The 21,802-nt window shown below is 34.5% G+C and overlaps 1 protein-coding gene across 7 annotated transcripts in view; it reads right to left on the bottom strand.

The window, feature by feature from the left end:
• The window catches only part of PDS5B (PDS5 cohesin associated factor B), a 186,831-nt gene that overhangs the window by 4,287 nt on the left and 160,742 nt on the right, over nt 1-21,802 (bottom strand). For 2 of the 7 annotated variants that reach the window (XM_063650750.1, XM_054446098.2), the window contains exons 25-33: nt 19,036-19,240; nt 16,621-16,735; nt 14,340-14,472; nt 13,903-14,022; nt 12,865-12,927; nt 11,839-11,984; nt 7,967-8,072; nt 2,026-2,465; nt 1,825-1,932 (exon numbers count right to left, since the gene is read on the bottom strand). In XM_063650750.1, the coding sequence (XP_063506820.1) occupies nt 1,825-1,932; nt 2,026-2,465; nt 7,967-8,072; nt 11,839-11,984; nt 12,865-12,927; nt 13,903-14,022; nt 14,340-14,472; nt 16,621-16,735; nt 19,036-19,240 (1,436 nt within the window). Of the gene's footprint in view, nt 1-1,824; nt 1,936-2,025; nt 2,466-7,966; nt 8,073-11,838; nt 11,985-12,864; nt 12,928-13,902; nt 14,023-14,339; nt 14,473-16,620; nt 16,736-19,035; nt 19,241-21,802 lie in introns of all 7 variants that reach the window. The other 5 variants (XM_054446092.2, XM_054446095.2, XM_054446096.2 and 2 more) reach the window with 5 other exon arrangements.

The raw sequence follows: 21,802 nt of genomic DNA, 5'->3' as shown, positions 1-21,802 counted from the left end.
TACAATCCAACAAACCCTTGCCTTCCTTTAGCTTTCTGATTTTGCCAAGATTTTTTTTCACTTCAGAAACTTCAAATATAGTGTTCATGCCACCTGTTCTCTGCCTGTCTAGCCCCTACTATTCTCAAGATATCAATTCATTGTTACTTTTAAAGAAAAAACTTCCTCACTCCATTAGATGGTGGAAAACAAGAACCATGAGCCCATGAAAACAAGAACCACGTCTGTTTTGTGTCCCTAGCACCTAGTACTCTCTGAAACACAGGAGGCATCAAAAAATATGTAATAGAACCATCTAATCAAATGGATCCCTCTTGATATTTATTTTTTAAAATTAGAAACATAACATCGCTTCTATAAGCAATCCAAAATATGTACTTTTTAAACTCATGCTCAAACCAAACAATTTTTTTACTTGGTTTGGTTTTTCGAGATTAATGAAACTATAGAAATTACATGAAACATAATGACAATCTTTTTCAATTTCACTGAGGTCAGAACAAGAAAAAGAAACAAATCCTAACATACGTTAATATACTAGCTCTAGAAAGAGCTTCCCAGTGAAAGGAAGATAGGCTTCCAAGACTGACTACAGAATCTTCTTCCATATCAATTTTTTTTTTTTTTTTTTAAGAAATACTTGTTTGGTTTAGAACATTCATAGGACTTGTGTAATTTTAGGAGAGCACAATAATCATTTAAACCCTGAATTTTATGATGTCCAAATATAAACAAACTAAAATACAAACAAACAAACTAAAATTATTTCCTTGTTACATCATTCATGTGTATTTTATTAAATAAAGGATTCCTTAAGAATCCTTTGTTTAGAAATAGTGATTTGGTTGAATCCAAACACATTTATAAAGCTGCCACAAAAATGTACTTACCTTTACTTTTAACCTGATAGAAAAATTACATGGAAGATGGCATGAAGTACTGGCTAGACACCCAGGCAACTTTTCCTCTTCCTGTGGAATACACAGGAATAGGAAAATCTCTAAGATAATTGAGTATTTAACGACAGTACGTTGGCAACTCTGAAAAGTCAAGCCACTGATGTAATTATGTACGAGTGGGATTACTCTCAGAAAAAGTGTGCTAAATTTCCGACTAATAGAAGACAGGCTACTCTATTTCCACTCACATAACTGAGGAGAAAAAATACTGTCAAATCTGCAAATTACAGCACTGATACTCTGGTGACACTAAAATTTGGGGTACAGATTGTTACTGTACCTCTCTTATAAATGTGTTTGTGTGAACATCTAAAACTATATACATGTTGATGTAGATAAACAAACTGGGTTAGAAAACAAACAAAACCAAGATATCAAACACTTGAGACCAACATGTGATAATTTCTATGGATATAATTTTTAAAAAATGGTACCTGTTACTTTCCTACTACAAGTTCAAAGAATAAAAGCAGAAGCATAAGACCTGTTTTTCTTTTTTTAAAGGAAAAGGTGCTAATGAGAAACATTTAAAAAAAAAATTGTAGTGTGGAATGACAAGGCAACCTGGTCAATGTGTGGTGATTATTTAAAAATACCTTATCACTTCTTTAGATATCATAAAGTCTGTATAGGAAATAATATACTATTTGGTATTCAGTTATAAAGATTTGCCTACACCTTTAAAAATGTACAAAATAGTTTATTGAGATATCAATCACTAAGGTAAGTTTATAAAAATTTTATCTTACCTAGTGTAATGGGGCTAAATATATGGAATTTAAATACAGCAATATGTATGTTTATGAATTTGGAACTTTTGCAAAATAATTTGAAATTGGTTTGAAATGTAATATTTACAACTTACACATTTTTTTTTGGTTGTGAAGGTGATGGCGTTTTTGATGGTCTTCCTCGTCCTTTCTGTGGTGTGGACTGTGTGGATTCAATTGCACTAGATTCAGGAGATTCTGCTCTGCTTTGGGGAAGACCCAAATGTGGATAGCATCAAATTATGATTTATAATATAGTAATGAAACAGATGCAATTTAGAGTTACACATGCTTACCTCTGCTGTGCTCTCCTTGACACTCGGTGCTGTTTGCTTTTGGACTTCTGTTCTGTATTTCCACTTTGTCTTTCTTCTTCTTCCTCCTCTTCTGGTGCTGGAGGTCCAGATTTTTTTTTGCTTCCTTTTTTAGAAGTTTTCATTGTTGGCTCTTCTTTTGGTGTACCTCCACCAAGAGGTTTTGGTGGTCGGCCTCTCTTACCCTTTTTTGGTGGACTATTCTGTTCATCTTCATTTTCTAATATATCTTCTTTGAGCCTCTTTTCCTCAGGCCACTGCTGTTCATCAGATTCTGAAGCCGTATGGCCTCTTTTCCGACTTCGCTGACTGCCTTTAGGTTTCTGTTCCTGTACCAACTTAGTCAAGTCATCCATACCTAATTTCTCCTCCTGTTCTGTGACGGGTGTTTTTTTCCTGCCTCTAGGCTTCTCCAATTCAGACTAGGGAAAAAAAAAATCACAATTTATGGTTATGAAATTGTGAGTATACATATTTTGAGGAATGAAACAAAAAAATCTGTTATCTATTGTTGTCCTAAACATGTACCTAAAATATACAGCTCTTAAATACACCAGAACTGTATTTATTTGCTTTTATTATAGTTTTTAATTTTAAAAACTTATCTGGGGTAAAAGGGTACATTTGCACTCTTACTTTTCAGCTAGAGTGTCTTAAAGGGAAACCTCTCAAGATCAGTATCTTACTAAATTATAAATTTTAGTGAAGAGCTATCTCATTAAAAAGAGCATTATAAATTCAGTGCTTGGTCCTAAATGACAACTATACTAAAGTATCTGTTTGGATAGTCAATTTAAGTAATTCTAATTTTACCACATAGTGAGTAAGACACAAAATACTAACTATATGACATGCTTACAACATCATAAAAAAATTATTATTTTACAAATGGAGGTTGCAAGATACAAAAGGTAAACATATTCATCATTTATTATAAATGTTGGAAACACTTCTGAATTAGAAATACTGCTTCTTTCTAGGTATAACTAACTGATTAACAACAGAAACAACAAAAAACCAGTGGCTTTCACATTTAAAATAAAATCCTAGTCTATATTCAGAGAATCTATATGTGAACCAGCGTGAAGGCTGAAGAAATTCTCCAAAGACCCAAGAATAAATTGTACGTATGAACACTTATAATACAAAGTTAATTTCCAAAAGTCTGCAGCAATTTATATTTTCAAAAATCACTGAAAATAAAACAACAAAAACTATCAAATTATCTGTAACTTTTTCTAACTTTAAATTGAGTTTCCTGTGTGTGAACTGCCTAATTACATCCTTCGTATTGTGTCCTTTGTCAACTTTGATTACTGGGGTGTTAGTGGGTTTTCTCTATATTCCTCTATGCTTTTGTGTATGCCTCTATGCTTATTTTTAAGTGTTATTTCTTTATTATTATTATCTTTTATTATTTTTGAGATGGAGTCTCGCTCTGTCACCCAGGCTGGAGTGCAGTGGCACCATCTCTGCTCACTGCAAACTCTGCCTCCCAGGTTCACGCCATTCTCCTGTCTCAGCCTTCTCCTGAGTAGCTGGGAATACAGGTGTCTGCAACCACGCCTGGCTATTTTTTTTGTATTTTTTTTAGTAGAGATGGGGTTTCACCGTGTTAGCCAGGATGGTCTCAATCTCCTGACTTGTGATCCACTCGCCTCGGCCTCCCAAAGTGCTGGGATTACAGGCGCGAGCCACTGTACCCAGCTTTTTTTTTTTTTTTTTTTTTTTTGAGACAGAGTCTCGCTCTGTCACCCAGGTTGGAGTGCAGTGGGGCAATCTCGGCTCCCTGCAACCTCTGCCTCCCAGGTTCAAGTGATTCTCCTGCCTCAGCCTCCCAAGTAGCTGGGACTAGAGGCATGTGCCACCATGCGTGGCTAATTTTTGTATTTTTAGCAGAGATGGGGTTTCGCCGTGTTGGCCAGGCTGGTTTCAAACTCCTAACCTCAGGTGATCCACCTGCCTTGGCCTCCCAAAGTGCTGGGATTACAGGTGTCACTGCACCAGGCCTTTAAGTGTTATTTCTTACTTGCTTTGGACTGAATTGTGGCCCCCACCACCAAAGAAAAAAATTGTATGTTGAAGCTCTAATCCCAACGTGACAGTATTCGGAGATGGGGCCTTTGGGAGGTATTTTGTTGAGATGAGGTCATGAGGTGGGACCCTCATGATGAGATTAGTGTCCTTATAAGAGGAAACATCAGTGAGCTTGGGTGCCTTTCTTCTTCCTCCCACCCCACACCTCTCATGTGAGGACACAGGAGAAGGTGGCATCTGTAACCCAGGAAGACAACCCTCATCAGGAACCAAATCTGCTGGCACCTTGATCTTGTACTTCCAGCCTCCAGAACTGTAAGAAAATACATCTCTGTTGTTTAAGCTACCCAGTCTGTGGTATTTTATAATGGCAGCCTGAGCTGATTAAGACATTATTGTATATTGTTTTAGAATAGAATGTGAGATGAGATTCTAAACTAGATTTTCCACTCCCAAAGACACATCCAACCATTTCAGAATCAATGATTTGTAGTGCTTCCTTTTATATGTTTTGAACAAGAAGAATATTTATGGGCTATCATAACAGAAGCACAATATTTTACTAAGTATAATTATGTATCTGGTAGGGCTGAACCTACCTTTATTTCTCCTCCTTTTATATTTATTTATTCCTCCACATAGACTTGAAACAAAGCCATGCTGGAATTTCGCAATTATATATTCAGTTGGAAAAAACTGTCATCCTTTTTTATTCCTTTTTCCTATACAAGAACATGGCCTGTCTTCTCTCTCTTCAAGTCTTCCAGTTTTGAGATTTTCTACATATAGGTCCTCCCTATCTCAGTTTTGAGATTTTCTACATATAGGTACTCCCTATTTCTTTTTAAGGTTATATTTAAATCTAAGAATCTGTCAATCAATCAATCTGTTTGTTGTTGCAGTGGTTCTTGTGATGAAGAAAATAATCCCTTTTCCCCTAAATGTACATCTGATACAAAGCAAAATTATCAGAGTAATGTTAGTTACAAACATAAATATATACATAAGTAGGGATAGATTTTCAATTGCTTCTTTTATTTTTCTACGATTACAAAAATAACAATTGGTCAAACATTCTAGAGCAATTTTAAAAAACAGTGGTGACAGCAGGTTGCTTGCTTTGTTCCTGATTTTTAAAAAGAATGCTACAAGTATTTTGACTTTAGGAAGAATGGCATTGACTACTGATTTAAAATAGACAAAACTTTTAGCACATTAAAGATGTATCCTTCTGGTACTAGTTTACTAAAAGTTCCTATTTGTCAAGAATGGATTTTAAGTTTTATTTACGTCCTCTTGGCATGATCTGAAATTATTTTGTTTTCGGTTTTCCCTTTGGTTTACTTAATATACTATTATAGTAAAAGATCTGGTAACATTAAGCTATCCTTACATTCTAAGGAGAGGGGAAGATCTATACATGACTGGATTTAGTTTATTTATTTAGAGTTTTGTGCGCAAATTAAAAATTAACTGTTGTTACTCAAAGATGAGACGGTAAAAGAAATGTTAAATTAGAACGAAATTTAAAATGTCACTTCTTATTTTAATTACTACAATTCTTTTTGATGTCCAAAGATCTAAAAAGGTAGATGATTTCCTTTATGCTTTGGAAAAGGTTGGTGGTAAAAAGAAAACCCAATGTCTACTTTCTTGAGAATACTAATCTAGTTTCCTAAAGCACCACTACTTCTCATTTCTTTTTCATTTTGCATTGCACTGTTTTAAGAACACAGGGAGTATAAAATTGCGGTTAGAAGCAAAAGATAGGGAAAATATTTTATTTATAAAGCTAAATATTTAAATACAAACGTATATGGAAAATAATTCCTTTGCTGTGAAATTTCAATGAGAAGCTGGTAACAAGCAAATGAGACTGTGCTCTTTCATTATAATCTACTGGTCTTTAAATTCAACTTGTGTCTCATAATGCTCATCTCTCTGAGGGCACTTCAGTCAAAACTAGCTTATTAATAAGATTCTTCTAGCATCTCTAAAACTGGACCTAACGTTACACATTATCCATGCCACAACAAATAGCAAAAGGCCTCCATTACAATCATACTAATAGATCTCAAGAGCTCAAAAATTCAAAACACTTCTATGAAAAATAGAGTAGACTTTGTTCTGTACTATCCCAAAAGGTAAAAGCAGATGCAAAATTTATAGGATAACAGAATATTAAGAATTAGTAAAAACCATGTTTCCCAACTTTTGGGGGATGGGAACACCAAGGTATAAGCGTAGTACACTATAGGTGTGGGTATGAGTGACCTAGTTGACTTTTCCAACAAATGAAATACATCATGAGCTCTCTGCTTAGAAGCATTTTCAATGTGGTGACCAGCTCTCATTAATAATAAAGGAATTTCTGCAGTAAGTGAGAACTAAGAAGACATAATACTTTTTCCAATTCAAGGATTTTCTTCTTTAAAACCAGATAACAAAATTGTTTTCAAGCTAAGTGATCAATTCTTAACTTTGCTCATGTGAAAATTTTAAACAGCCAATAAACATCGTAACTTACAGTATACATAGTTATAATTCAGTAAAATTTTAGAATAATTCTTTCACAGCCGGGCAGTATGGCTCAAGCCTGTAATCCCAGCACTTTGGGAGGCCAAGGCAGGCAGATCACCTGACATCAGGCGTTTGAGACCAGCCTGGCCAACATGGTGAAAACCCGCCTTTAAAAAATACAAAAATTGGCCACAAATGCTGGCACATGCCTGTGGTCCCAGTTACCCAGGAGGGTGATGCAAGAGAATCACCTGAACCCGGGAAGCGGAGGTTGCAGTGAGCCCAGATCGCGCCACTGCACTCCAACCTGGGCGACAAAGTGAGACTGTGTCTCAAAAAACAAAACAAAACAAAACAAAACAAAAAAGAATAATTCTTTCTAAATGGAAACAAACACTCTGCCAAAATAAGTTATTGGAGAAACATGAAAATAAACTTCTTGGCATGTGTAATGTTGGACTCGTGAAAGACAAGATGGGCAGTAATATTTTAGAGAAAGTAAAAGTAATTATTTCTTGGTTAACTTCTCACCTCTCTTAATCACGTAGATTCAAACATTTTAACTTTTATTATTATGATAACCATAATCAAAAGTCGTAACAATGAAACAGCAGCAACAATTCATTTTGGCTAAGTCATTTACTCTGATAAAGCTTACCAGCTAAGTATCCATAATTTACATACAGACAAGAAAATTGATTCTGATAGCCTAATTAGTTATTAAGGAAATGATCTGAAGCTGAACTGTAAACTCAAAACGAACCCAGTTAAGTCCACTGAGTTGTGTTAGAAGACATAACTGTATTTTGTGTCTATGCTAAAACTTTAGCAAATTTGTCTTAAAACAACACAAACTGTCTATCATACAAATTATCATTTTATCATTTCTATTAAGATTTAAAAACTGAACAAGGACTTGACAAGAACTACAGCATTTTCTACCTTTAACAGCAGCTTATTTAGTAAAAGGCTCAAGAAATAAATTAAATGAAAGAAGCTTTAAGGGTCCTTGTTCCATTCCCCTTCTCTAAGGCTAAGTCTAAATATCCTATGTTAACAAAAACAACAACAACAAAACCACAAGTAAATGAGGAAAACAAAACAATACAAAAACCAAGCAGTTGAGTATGCAACTGGCAAGTCTAATACCAAAAATCTGAACAATTGAGATTACTTATCACATTGATAAGCACAGATTCTATATACTTAAATTACATAGAGGATAATTATAAACTCAGGTTTGTGGTTAAAACCACTAAAATAAAATAAAATGTAAATTTGATAGTCATGTTAACTGGTTTCAGTGTAAACATTACTAAGTAAAATTATCATTAATATTATTATAAAATCAATGCAAATATCTCACCCTTACAAGATCAGAGTCGTCTCTCTTGTCACTTTTTTTCCCCGGCAAAGGTGAAGACATTGTGTAATCTTCATTTTCACTGTGATCCATTTCAGAACTATCAAGCCTTTTAATACAGACATTTGTAATTGTTATTACAATCAAATAACCTTACAAGCTTTTTCTGTTCCTAGTGTAGCTTTACAGATTTATGGAAAAAATTTCATTCTTTTCAAAAATGAATCAGTTTCATTCTACCATATTTGGTACTAACTCAACAAGCAATGAAGCTCATTTAATTTAATATAGTGAGAAAATTTTAAAAATAAAAAATTTAAATCTAGTATTTTTCTAAGTCTTTTTAAAACCCTAAATTCTATTTTGGGGTCAGATCATAGAACCAATTAAAACTTTTCTCGTTGGCAGGTTAGCTTGGTCTACACTGCAACCTGCCCTGGTTCCTTACCCTGTTCTATTTTTTCTTCTCTCTGTAGCATTTAACACCATCTAACACACTATAATTATTACATTTATTACTTACTGACTGCCTTCCCCTGTTAGAATATAAGCATGAATCTTGTGTCAATCAATTTTACTTACCAATGTATGCCAAGCACTTAAATCAGTGCCAGGCATAGAGTAGGCATTCATATAAAGGTCCAGGCTTCTGTCCTGGGTGGTCTCATCTTTATCTAGTTTTTATAACTATTTATACGTTGTTGAACTCTAAATCTCAATCTCTGGTCCAGCTACGCTGAGTTCTAAACTCACATATCCAATTGTCTACTCAACACTTCACTTGAAATTCTAATAGGGACCTGATCTTTAATATAGCCAAAACAGTTATTTGAATACTCTTCTTATTCCCACTTCCCCAAAACACACACATACAAACAGAGCCTGTTCTTCCTCAAGGCTTCTGTATCTCAGTAAATGGTACCACCATCTCTCCAGTTATTCAGGTAAAAAGCCCAGGATACACCCTTAAATCGTCCCTTTCCCTAACTGTTCACATCTAATCCATCAGAAAGATCATCCGCATCTATCTAACATCAAAATAAATCTGAGGGTGGTCTAAAGGTAGTGAGTTATTTTCAACTGATTGCTCATAGTTAGTTACACATCAAACTCCTTGTTTTAACTCACTCCTCCCTTCTCACTACTGCATTTCACTACTCTTAAAAAAAAAAAAATCTGAAATTTGACTATTTACCGTCTTCTTCCCTCTTCATCCCTGCCATAGATTATGATTCGCTGACTCCTAACTGGTTTTTCTACCTCAATTCTAGCTCCTCTATAGTACATTCTGCACAAATCATCAGGGCAATTTTTTTTTTAAACCACAAATGAGATTGCTAGACTCCCTGGCAAATCTTTCAGTTGCACTTAAAATCAAATCCAAACTCCCTACCATGGTTCACAAAGTCCAAACATAATCAGGCTACCTCTCAACTTTCTCTCATAATTTTTCCCTCATTCCTACTCTCCAACCAAACAGGTTTCTCAAATATACCTACTTCATTCCCCTGGAAACAGTCCCACTAAACAGATGGAATTTGGAAGAAAAAAATAACAGATTGGTCAAACATTGAAAGAAAGTTTAAAGAAAACTATATTGAAAAAGTATAAATTAGGATACTTTTGTGTTGAATAACAAATGGATGATAAGGAAGAGTGAAATTATACTTGTCTTGAAAGCAAACAAGGGAAGCCAATTAAGATCTCTGAGCAATGAAATAACATCACAACAGTAGTATTTTTAAAGGATTATCTAGCAGTGATACAATATACACAGTTGAGAGGAATAAGGAAGTAAACTAGTCAAATACAACAATAATTAAAGAAAGAAAATGAACTAAATGATGACAGTAAAAAGAGAAGTACAAAACATTGCATAGAAAAAAGTAGCAAAACTTAGCAACTGAACAAACATAGAGGGGGGAAGAGTCAAACACAATTTCGAGGCTTTCTGCCTAGGTGAATTAGATCATCTCTGATTATAATGAGGAATTCAAGGAGAAAAACCAGTAATTTAGAAAATGAGTTGATGGAAATGTTTCTGGTCATGTTAAATATGAGACCACTTGATAGAAAATGTCCAACTGATATAACTAAAGGGTCACTTAGGTATTAGCCACTATCATGCATTAATACAGGAATCTAGAACAAACAAAAGCTATAAATGCAATTTCTTTTATTTCTATCATACTATATATCATTCAACAATTTATTCATTATAAGAAATTTGGTAAGATTTCATAGAATGTCACCTATCTTCTTTACTGATTGGTTATCAACAATGAAAAAGACAGTACAGTCTTTCAATAATAACTTGGCAAAAATCAATAAATAGTGGCAGTTTAGCCCTATACAATGCTCTGTGCTAACAAATCGTGCCCTAAGCACTTATGCTAAAACCAGTGAAAGGATGAATTAATTTTCCTTTTATTTTTCTCAAAGAATCATTTTAAAAACTCTTCTTTAATGAGCAAAGGACATGAACAGACACTTCTCAAAAGAAGACAAATGGCCAACCATTAAAAAATGCTCATCATTGCTAATCATCAGAGAAATGCAAATCAAAACTACAACGAGATACCATCTCACATCAGTCAGAATGGCTATTACTAAAAAGTCAAAAAACAACAGATGCTGGTGAGGCTGCAGAGAAAACAGAAGGCTTATATGTTGTTGGTGGGAATGTGAATTAGTTCAGCCACTGCGGAAAACAGTTTGGAGATTTCTCAAAGAACCTGAAACAGAACTACCATTTGATCCAGCAATCCCATTACTGGTTATACACCCAAATGCAAATAGATCATTACACCAAAAAGGCACATGCACTCATCTGTTTAATGCAGCACTATTCACAATATCAAAGATATGGAATCAACCTAGGTACCCATCAATAATGGACTGGATTAAAAAAATGAAGTTCATATATACCATGGAATACTACGCAGCCATAAAAAAGGATGAAATCATGTACTTCACAGCAAGGAGGCCATAGTCCTGAGCAAATTAACACAGGAACAGCAAACCAAATACTGCATGTTCTCACTTATAAATGGGAGGGAACATCGAACACACATGGGCATACACATGGAAACAACAGACAGTGCGGACTACTGGGGGAGCTGGAGAAAGGAGGATGTGGGCTGAAAAACTACCTATTGAGTACTATACTCACTACCTGGATGCAATATACCCATGTAACAAACCTGCACATGTACTCTCTGTATCTAAAATACAAGTTGAATTTTAAAAAACTGAAAAAGCAAAAACACACTTTTAAAAAAACAAAGTTTATACATGTACGTGGTACTATACAAATAAATTCAAATGATACCGAAAAGTATAAAATAACCTCCCTTTCTATACTAGGTTAACATAAACACTGTTAAGATTTTGCATATTCTTCAAAAAAACTTTCCATGCATATAAAAACAAATGTGAACATTAATCTGTTTTTAAAACTTAAAGATTCCATAATGCTGTTTTATATACTTTGCCTTTTTCCTTCAATAATGTATTGTGGAAACTCTTCCATACTAACTCAGACCTCATCATGTTTAATGACTATGTATTCCATTGTATCATACACCATAATACAACAGTTTTACAATTGCTACACACTGAGGTTGGAAACTAGTTTATGTGTACTAACACAGATTACCCCCAACAAGCTAAAGAATGAAAGACTAAGACGGAGCACCCATCCAAAATGAGCAAGCAAATAAGTATGAACTTGTGACTACCATGTTAAATGGAAAAATTAAGTAATACATTACTTTCCACTTACTGACACGAAACACTTTGGATTATATTATTTCAGATCTCATAGCCTTGCTGGAATCCTTACATGTAAATTGTGCCATTTCTTTTGCACTTACCTCCCCTTTATTCTTCCAGGAGAGCTTGGATTTGAGCTGCTGCTTGCATTGCTTACAGTTTCCATTCGTGATGATTTGGTCTGAGATTGTTTGCCTGCTGATGAAAGTGGCTTGTTAACAGCTCCTAGAACATTAGTTGTTTTAGGCTGAAATGAGAAATGCACATCTCTTTTTATTTGGTTAAAGCCAAAAGAAAGTTACATGTAAAGAACCATAAATAACATCTCTCTCAAAGTATTTACTTACAAATCATGAAAAATGTGTCTATCCTTAAGCAAAATAATAAGTACAAACTAAATATCACTTGAACAAATTAAAAACTATACAGACAGCATAACAGTTGAATTTCTTAAGTTATTTGGAGAAAACGGCTTACATAAAAAGTGAGAACAAATGAAATGAATAATCAACAATGAAAATAGATAATTAGACTCTTGCCATGGAAAGATATAAGAATATGCTTTTTTGGCCGGGTGCGGTGGCTCACGCCTGTAATCCCAGCACTTTGGGAGGCCGAGGCGGGTGGATCACGAGGTCAGGAGATCGAGACCATCCTAGCTAACACGGTGAAACCCCGTCTCTACTAAAAATACAAAAAATTAGCCAGGCGTGGTGGCGGGCGCCTGTAGTCCCAGCTACTCGGGACGCTGAGGCAGGAGAATGACTTGAACCCAGGAGGCAGAGCTTGCAGTGAGCCAATATGCACCACTGCACTCCAGCCTGGGCGACAGAGACTCCGTCTCAAAAAAAAAAATGCTTTTTAAGATTTTTTTATCTTGATATTAACCTAAGATGTCTAAGAATCAGGTCTCCTAGGACTTTATTACAAGCTAAAAAGTAAGTTTGTGTATTTCAGCTTGTGTATATCTAGTAAATATTTCTTACTAGTAAATGGAAGATCGTTAATACTTATATTTTCTAGCTTGAAAATATAAATTTTTGAAGAAATACAAAATAACACAATTTTGCCAATAATCATGCTAAAATAAGCTACCATATAAAAATTAAAATGATCTCAAAACATACTTTTCCAGGAGTGAAAAATGATTTCATTTCAGGAGGCAGATAATTTTTGGTGTTACTGAAATTCTACAACCAAGAGAAAAAGAAGTCGTCAATGAATATTAAAACACTATCTACGAGGTGGTTCAAAAGCCAACAAAGCAAACAGCAGTTTTTTTATTTAAACTAAATTATCATATGAAACACAAAATTTCAGTCACTGATTTTAATTACTGTAATAAGGTTAAACCAACCTCATGCCAACTCTAATATTAACAAAACATATTTGAGCTCTAACATGTTAGAGCTCTAAGAGTCCATCAGAAAACACATGCTTCTTTAATAACACCCTTCAGGGGAAAGACCACATATACATACTCCTATTACTCTGCTCACACCAATGTGACAGCCCTTTTAGCTACTGAGCAATCCTACAGGGCTGTTCCAAATCTCTATACACTGGTAAGGTCTTAACTGGCATTTTGCTTTAAAAGCAAAAAGAGGACAGTGGTTATTTCCAGACTCTGTTACTCAATATGTTCAGCTAAATTATGAGGAATTAAATAAATAAATTATAAGGGAGTAAGAAGGACTGTGGGAAACACTTTTTACATCTCATATCACACTCGAGTTTTTGGAGCATGGTTTGGTAACACTCTTGCAGTATTCCCAGGGTCTTAGGCATGTTCCAGTGTCTGTTCTCTGCTTGTTTCCTCATACCAATTATAAATCCCAATAAAGGGCTTTTAACTTCAGACTGTATCTCTATCAGCACTCTCCTTCCTATTTTGAACAATGGCCATTAATTCACAGATTCACATGCTTTGATCACATTTCTACCTGTGCTCTAAGACTGTCTTAAAACTGAACATAAACACCAGATCATCCTAATATCTGAACCTTATGTGTGTCCTCCAGTTTGACTCATATTCTGGTTCTGATCTTAAATCACATTCTTAAGACTCACAGCAATTTTTCCATGACCCTTCCTGATCTTCCTACAACCCAGTGCTGAGAACACATTTTATTTCAACTTACACAAACAAATTGTGAAGTAACTACCTTGTCAGGTTGAGTGAAGAAACGAGCTGGTAGTACCGGGTCTTTAGGAGATTCCAAACTGTATGTAGTACTCTTTGACATGATGATATTCATGGCAACATCACACACGGTGTACAGTTTCTGCAATAGTATATTTTTAAAAAACAGATACTTAAGCTGGCAATCTAGACTCTGTAAACCAGGAATAATTTCAGAACATGAATCCAGTCTGAATAGGAAACTAATGAAAGCAATAGTCTGTGTAAGCATTTTAGCTTACACTACTGGTTTTGTTCATTTACTTGTAATAAAATTACTGCTAACTCTACGTTAGTAATACTAATTACTAATAGAAAAAATTATTTGATGCTATCTATAAATACTACAGAAGTTTCATACCTTACACCTAAATTTTTATATCAATATGGAACCATAATTATTTACAAAGAATTACATACTTCATTCATTTTTGCATCATCTGGTCCTTGGGCATCTTTTGTTTGTTTAATATTTTCTACCATCTTTCTGATAAATGCATGACTGTTATTTTCATTTTTAGCCATTAATATTTCCAGAACAAACCAAAGACATCTAAAAAAAAGGAAAAAAGAAATATAGAAGAAAATCATCCTTTGTTAAATATAGATACAATAATTCTAAATATAAATATAACGAACCTAGATAATATAACTCCAGGAAGAAAAAAGAAAAACAAACAGTTACAAACCAGCAGGGAAAAAGAATATGTCACACAAACATATAAAAACAGGTCAACAATGCAGACATGAGCTTATAAGAACCCTTCTTAAAATCTCACTAGATTTCCAAGGAGGCAGGTTAAAGGGGAAACATAAACGGTAGAAAGGATGAAATTATCTTAACCCTCAGCTTTGACAGGGAGTTAAAGACTGTCAAAGGAATAGTGGGGCCACGGATCAAGTGAGGCCTCAGATACTCAAGACTGACTACAGTCCTGATGGGAACTCTTCAAGAGAATATAACTGCCTTATTAAATATAAACAGTTAAGAATATTCATTAATAGAGAGAAAAAGTCACGATTGATAACTGTAAGCATTGTCTTTGCTTAAAAAGGGAAAAATTAAAAGAAAGCTTCAGTAACTCAGTTTTAAAGTTAATTACGTAAAACTCTATTCAATAAAAAATGAAAAGTGTTTTGCCTATGTATTATACAGACAGAAAGGAACAAAGTTATAGTTGATACATAGAGGAGAAAAGTGATGGGAGAAGGAGGAGAGAAATGTGAAGCAAGGTATTATTCTAGAACAGAAAAGAAATAACCTTTAGGAACTTAGGTATAGGATAAGTTCTTCTGAAGTGGCTCCCTGATAGAATGGAGATTACGCATGGCTACACTGGGGCGACTTAGAAATACAACCGTAAGTGTCTAGTAAATTCCAAAGGACGTTTTATTTATTTTTAAAAACCCAACATTCTCAGAAAGAAGTGGCTAGAAGTTTTCAACAGTTTTAATCACTCTAACACAAAACTAATTTTGATAGAACTAATTTTTTTTTTTTTTAATAGAGACAGAGTCTCACTCTGTTGTCCAGGCTGGAGTGCAGTGGCACGATCTTGGCTTACTGCCAACCTCCACCACCCAGGTTCAAGCAATTCTCCTGCCTCAGCCTCCCAAGTAGCTGGGACTACAAGCACGCACCATCACATCTGGCTAATTTTGTTGTATTTTTAGTAGAGACAGGGTTTTGCCATGTTGCCCAGGCTGTTCTGGAACTCCTGACCTCAGGTGATCCAACCGCCTCAGCCTCCCAAAGTGCTGAGATTACAGGCATGAGCCACCAGGCCTGGCCGAACTAATTTCTTATTTTTTAAAAAAGGAAACTGCAGTGGGAGAAAAAGGGCATTTTTTTCCTTTGCCATGAGAATTCATCATTAATTTGATTTTATTCTCCTGAGGCTTCTCAAATTATTTAACTATAAAATACTTCTATAAATTAAGACATTAAGAAATATTTTAATATAATAATTAATAGGAATATATTAATATAACAGGAAACTAAAGGCATCATGTATTAGTTGATGAAAAATCCCAATGGTAATCTTTTATTGTAACTGAACGAGGACCAGGGTCTCAAGCTTATTTAAAGAATTATGCTGGTCTTAAAAAGATTTCTCTAAATATCACTATATTCCTATTCACCATCCAGGCATGTACAGTGTTTTCAGTCTTTAAGCAATAATCTTTGAAAGAATTACAAATATTTTAAACTCTAGTTAGAGAATCACCAATTAAGTAATAAGTAGGAGTAGTTCCCCAGTTACGAATTTGGCCCATTGTTAAATTAGACCATTCTCTTTCTACAGAGGAAGATAGTTATTGCAAAGAAAAATGTGCTTACATAAGTAAAAGTGAGATTATTAATTGACCTCACATGAAAATCTACACAGTTTCAGAAGGAAGAAGGAAAAGATAAGAAATGGAATGGAAATTTTAATGAATTACTTCAATAGAAAAGGAACACCAGACTGGTAAAGAAACATAACTATAATAATTATGATTAAGTTTTGCGAAACTACATTCAAAATGTAATATAAAGAGATGGTATGAAAAAAGAAAGACAAGAGAGCAAATAAAGAACCTTAAACACCTAAGAAATGAAATACATCAATAAACTAATTATAATTGAGATCCAATTATCAGCATTAAGGAGAAAAAATAACTTTCAGAAAATATGAAAATGGGATGGAAAAAGTCTTACTCTTTAACATCTTTAAGTTGTTCAATATCCTGTACTTTGACATAATCTGGGTCATGTGCCAAAAGGTGAATTGTATATGGAACAACATACTCTGGTAGAAGAGACAATAATTTTTCTGAAAAAGAAAAACAAAAACAAAAACAAAAACAAAAGAAAAAGAACAAAACAAAACAAAACAAAAATATCCAGGTTAGAAAACCAAATCTTACACACTCTTTCTTTCGTACTATATTTTCTGCATCCCAACAGTTCACCACAATGACTTGAAGAAAAATATATTGAAATACCCTGTGTTGAGGTACATGATAAACAGTCTATTCATTCATCTACCATGTTCAATATTGAAATGGCCTACTAAATACACCATGGGCTGAGGCTACAAAAACAAATATTTCAGTTTTAAAATGCGTAAGGAAAAAGTGACCCAAACAAACTATATTCAAGAGTGAGAGAAAAAACATCTATTTTTCCTATTGGAAGTGACCCTATGTTTAACACTCTCTTGTAAGCTGCTGAGCAAAATGAGTAACATCTAGTATTTTTCAGAGTCAATATGGAACAACAAGAGGTTGATACTACTTGTAACAGAAGAACAGAATAAAGGAACAGACTTAAGAGTTTCTAGGGCATTTTAAATAAAGCAACAGCTATTTAGTTTAAATGCAATTATTTTTGTATGTTGGCTGAGATAAGCATATTCTGTTAGAGAGGTCAGAATGGTAATCCTAATTGGTTTAATAAAGGGTACACATAGACTGGGACTCATATTCTGGACAATTTCCATTTATATTTCCTATTTTCCAAATAAAAATATAAATTGGATGTTTTAACCTCACGTATATGTGTCAATAAAGCATCAAATTTTCTTTATTTCTATTGCTAAATCTACAGAGAACAGTTTGTGTGTAACATCATTCATTTCAAGGCCGACGTGGAAAGAAAAAGTAACACAGTTCAAAATCTGGTGAAATTAAAATTAAATTCTATCAAATATTTATTGAGTGTTTACTATGTTCCAGGCCTATATTAGAATCTAAAAATATAAAGATGAGTAAGACTAGGTAAAGAGCTCACACTAAAGCATAATCAGAGACAGAAGCTACACTTCAATGTGAAAGGTGCACCAAAATAAGAATGGCTAACACATACTGAGCAGTTCTTTGGGCCATACATTATGCCAGGCACTGTATGTAATTTTTTAAATTCTCACAACAACCACAAGCAATCAGTATAATTATACCAATTTTGCAAATAAGGAAACTAGGGCACAAATGATTAAGTAATCTGCCAAAATACGACCGGTAAATGGCAGAGGTGGGATGTGACTGCAGAACCCTCACATTTTCCAGTGTAAGGAAGGAAGAAAAAGAAAGAGGGTCACAGTGATGTGGTAACCCCAAAACTGTATTTTAAAGCATTCAAAAGGTGTCAACCATGTTCCTTGGTTTCGTTCATTGTTTGTTTGTCTGGAAACGGGAGGCAATTTCCAGATAGAGTTGACAACAGAGAAAAAAGACTGTTACACAAATTTCAAGTAATCAAAAGTAAATGAAACACAGATTTCATAATAGGGAGCAGAAAGCAAGCTTGAAATTCAGGCTGACAGCAAACTATAAAGGGCTATAAGGTGTTTCAACTTTATCCCACAAGCAACAGAGAATCAATAGAAATTTCAAGCAAGGGACTGATGTGATCTAATCTGTTTTAGAAGGATAATTTTGACAGCAATGTGATACAGCAGGCAGTGGGTCAGAGGCACGGGAACAATTACAACAGGGAGGCAATGTATACAACAATCCAAGTGAAAATATAGCAAGGTAGGAGAGTAGAAGACAAATGTTCAAGACATTTGGAGAAAGAATTAACAGAATTTGGTGACGGATGAGAGGAGGGAAAAAAGGTATGAATAATGCCTCTGATTTCTGAGGTAACTGGATGGATTTTAATGCTGTTTGTTAAATCACAGAAGTCAAGAGGCACACCAACTAACCTCAATGGGGTAAAGTGAGCAGATGAAAAGTAGGCACGCAAACACCTGATATTAATGTCAGCTACAGGTGAGAACAAACAACAAAGATCAAAGACTTGTACTTTATTTCAACTAAAATAAGATAATGCTCAGACAATCTATATAAACGTACAAATTTTACTATTCTGTTAAAAGTACCTCCAATGTCATTGTTTATTTTCCTTGGCCATTTAGTCCTTTACATAAAGAGATACAGGTTGATATTTAAGTACCATGCATTTTTTAAATGACCTTTATATCAAATGAAAAGCAGTTATTGAAAAATGGTAATAATGAGTGTCAATTACAAATAATAAATAACAATAATATCATATATCATGTTGTATTCTATAAAACTGAAACTAGCAGGCTGAAAAAGTATCCTTTTCATTTTCTTATATGCTTACCACTAACAGCTGCATGCTGCTTCAGATACTCCCGCCTTACATTTATATTTTTCACCAAACATTGCCTAGCATGAGCTCTTCTCTCCTTTACAGGATCTTTTGCACAAAGGGCACAGATTGCCATATACTCAAGTGGAAGCCGTAAACGGGAAAGGCCTTTGTGAAGTTTCTGGGCAAACACTTGTCTTACTTGATAGCATTCATCCTGTAAAGACACAATTATTCCAGATATTATTCAAATGGCAGCAAAGAGTAACAACTTCAGACATAAAATTTGCTATTTTAAGTAAAGAAAAGAGTACACAGTAGCAAGTTTATCTACAATAATTGCTTCACTGCTCACAAGAGTGAGATGTTGTGACTAAAGTTCATTTCAAAGCTGCAATATTCATCTGGACCCTAATAAGTACCAGTTAGATGTGTTAGAAAACAAACATACTTTTAAAACAGAAAAAAACTAGTAAATATAAATCTGCCCTAACATAAATGATACAAAAATTAAGGCTTAAACACCATCTCATATATCTTTTTCATTTACTGGGCAAGATAAAACTGTCCAATTGATATATTTTAGTTCTGTCACTGAAAAAAACTATTCATATTAAAATGTACAACTCTAGCTGGGCATGGTGGTACACACCTGTAGTCCCAACTACTCAGGAGGCTAAGGCAGACATAGCAAGACCCTGTCTCTTAATAAAGAAATAAAAAGCACAACTCTGAAGGTAAGGATTACTAATCCATTTCAGAAACACCAAATTATTTTGACTTCTATACTTAAACCAGGCTGATTATTACCCGTGTGCCTGCTTAACTCATACTACTCCCCTCTCCTAAACTACCCACCCCTAGTCTCCTAGCTAACTCCTACTTATCCTTAAAGACAGCTTATATATTAAACAGAAAGCAGTGTGTAATCTGTATTCAGCACCCAACTCTGTGCTCTTAGCATTCTGTACTTATCTCCAGCATAGCATTTAGTATAAAGTATTAAAATGATTGGTTTAAATGTCTGTCTTACCCATCAGTACTTGTTCCTTGAAGAAAAGAATTATATTTTTATCTCTCTAAGCCTAACAAAAAACCTGGCACACAGATGATCAGAAGTTTTTCTAAATGACACTAGTTCCCCCTTATCAGTGGAAGTAGAGGATACATTCCAAGACCCACAGTGGATGCCTGAAACTGAGGATAGTACCAAATCCTATATATATTATGTGTTTTTCTATATACAGATACCTATGATAAAGTTTTATTTATAAATTAGGCACAGCAAGAAATTAACAATAACTAATAATAATAAGATAGAACAAGTATAACAATATACTATAATAAATGCTATGTGAATGTGGTCTCCCTTGTTCTTAAAATATCTTACTGTGGAAAAGCAAAACCAAAGATAGGGGAGACTACTGCACAGGGAAAAGTTCAAACTTTTCTACATGACCTACAAAGACCTTCATGATTACACCTTACACTCCACCAACTAAATAAGGTATGGTGTGTTTCTTACTATTGTAACAATTTCTTCATCTAGAATGATCATTTAGTTTATCTTCCCCCAAAATCTTGGTCATAACATCTCATCCTTATCTTTAAATCCTTATTTTATAATCTTCTTTCATTTCATTTAAATTTCAGTTTATCAAAATACCAAACATCTACTTTTAGAGAAGTTGTCTAAACTAAAGAGCTTCTGCACAGCAAAAGAAACAAACCATCAACAGAGTAAACAGACAAACTACAGAATGGGAGAAAATTTTTGCAAACTATGCATCCAACAAAAGTCTAATATCCAGAATCTCTAAGAAACTTAAAAAAATTAACAAACAAAAACCAAACCACTCCATTAAAAAGTGGGCAAAGGACATAAACAGACACTTTTCAAAAGAAGATATACACACAGACAACAAGCATATGAAAAAATGTTCAACATCGTTAACCATTAGTGAAATGCAAACCAAAACCACGAGATACCATCTCATACCAGTCAGAATGGCCATTATTAGAAAGCCAAAAAATAATAGATGCTGGTGAGACTGTGGAGAAAGGGGAGCACTAATACAATGCTGGTGAGAATGTAAATTAGTTTGGTCATTGAGGAAAGCAGGTTGGTGATTTCTCAAAGAACTGAAAACGGGACTACCATTTGACATAGCAATCCCATTACTGGGTATATACCCAAAGGATTATAAATCATGTCTACCATGAAGGCACATGTATGTATGTATATGTTCACTGCAGCACTATTCACAACAGCAAAGACACAGAATCAATCTAAATGTCCATCAACAGTACACTGGATAAAGAAAATGTGATACAGATACACCATGGAATACTACATGTGCTTTTTGCAGCAATATGGATGGAGCTGGAGGCCATTATCTTTAGTGAATAAAGGAACAGAAAACCAAATACTGCTGTTCTCACTTGTAAGTGGGAGCTAAACATTGAGTACACGTGAACACAAAGAAGAGAACAGACACCAAAGCCTTCTTGAGGGTGGAGGGTAGGAGGAGGGTGAAGATGGAAAAACTACCTTTTGGGTACTATGCTTATCACCTGGGTGATGAAATAATCTGTACACCAAACCCGTGTGACAAACAATTTACCTACATAACAAACCTGTACATGTACCCCTGAACCTAAAGTTTAAAACACACACACACACACACACACACACACACACACAGAGGGAGGCCGGGCGCAGTGGCTCACGCCTGAAATTCCAACACTTTGGGAGGCCAAGGCAAGTGGATCACCTGAG

This window comes from Pongo pygmaeus, chromosome 14, assembly GCF_028885625.2.
Source record: "Pongo pygmaeus isolate AG05252 chromosome 14, NHGRI_mPonPyg2-v2.0_pri, whole genome shotgun sequence".
In the NCBI taxonomy this organism is placed as follows: Eukaryota; Metazoa; Chordata; class Mammalia; order Primates; family Hominidae; genus Pongo; species Pongo pygmaeus.
This window is presented reverse-complemented; position numbering and strand designations above follow the sequence as displayed.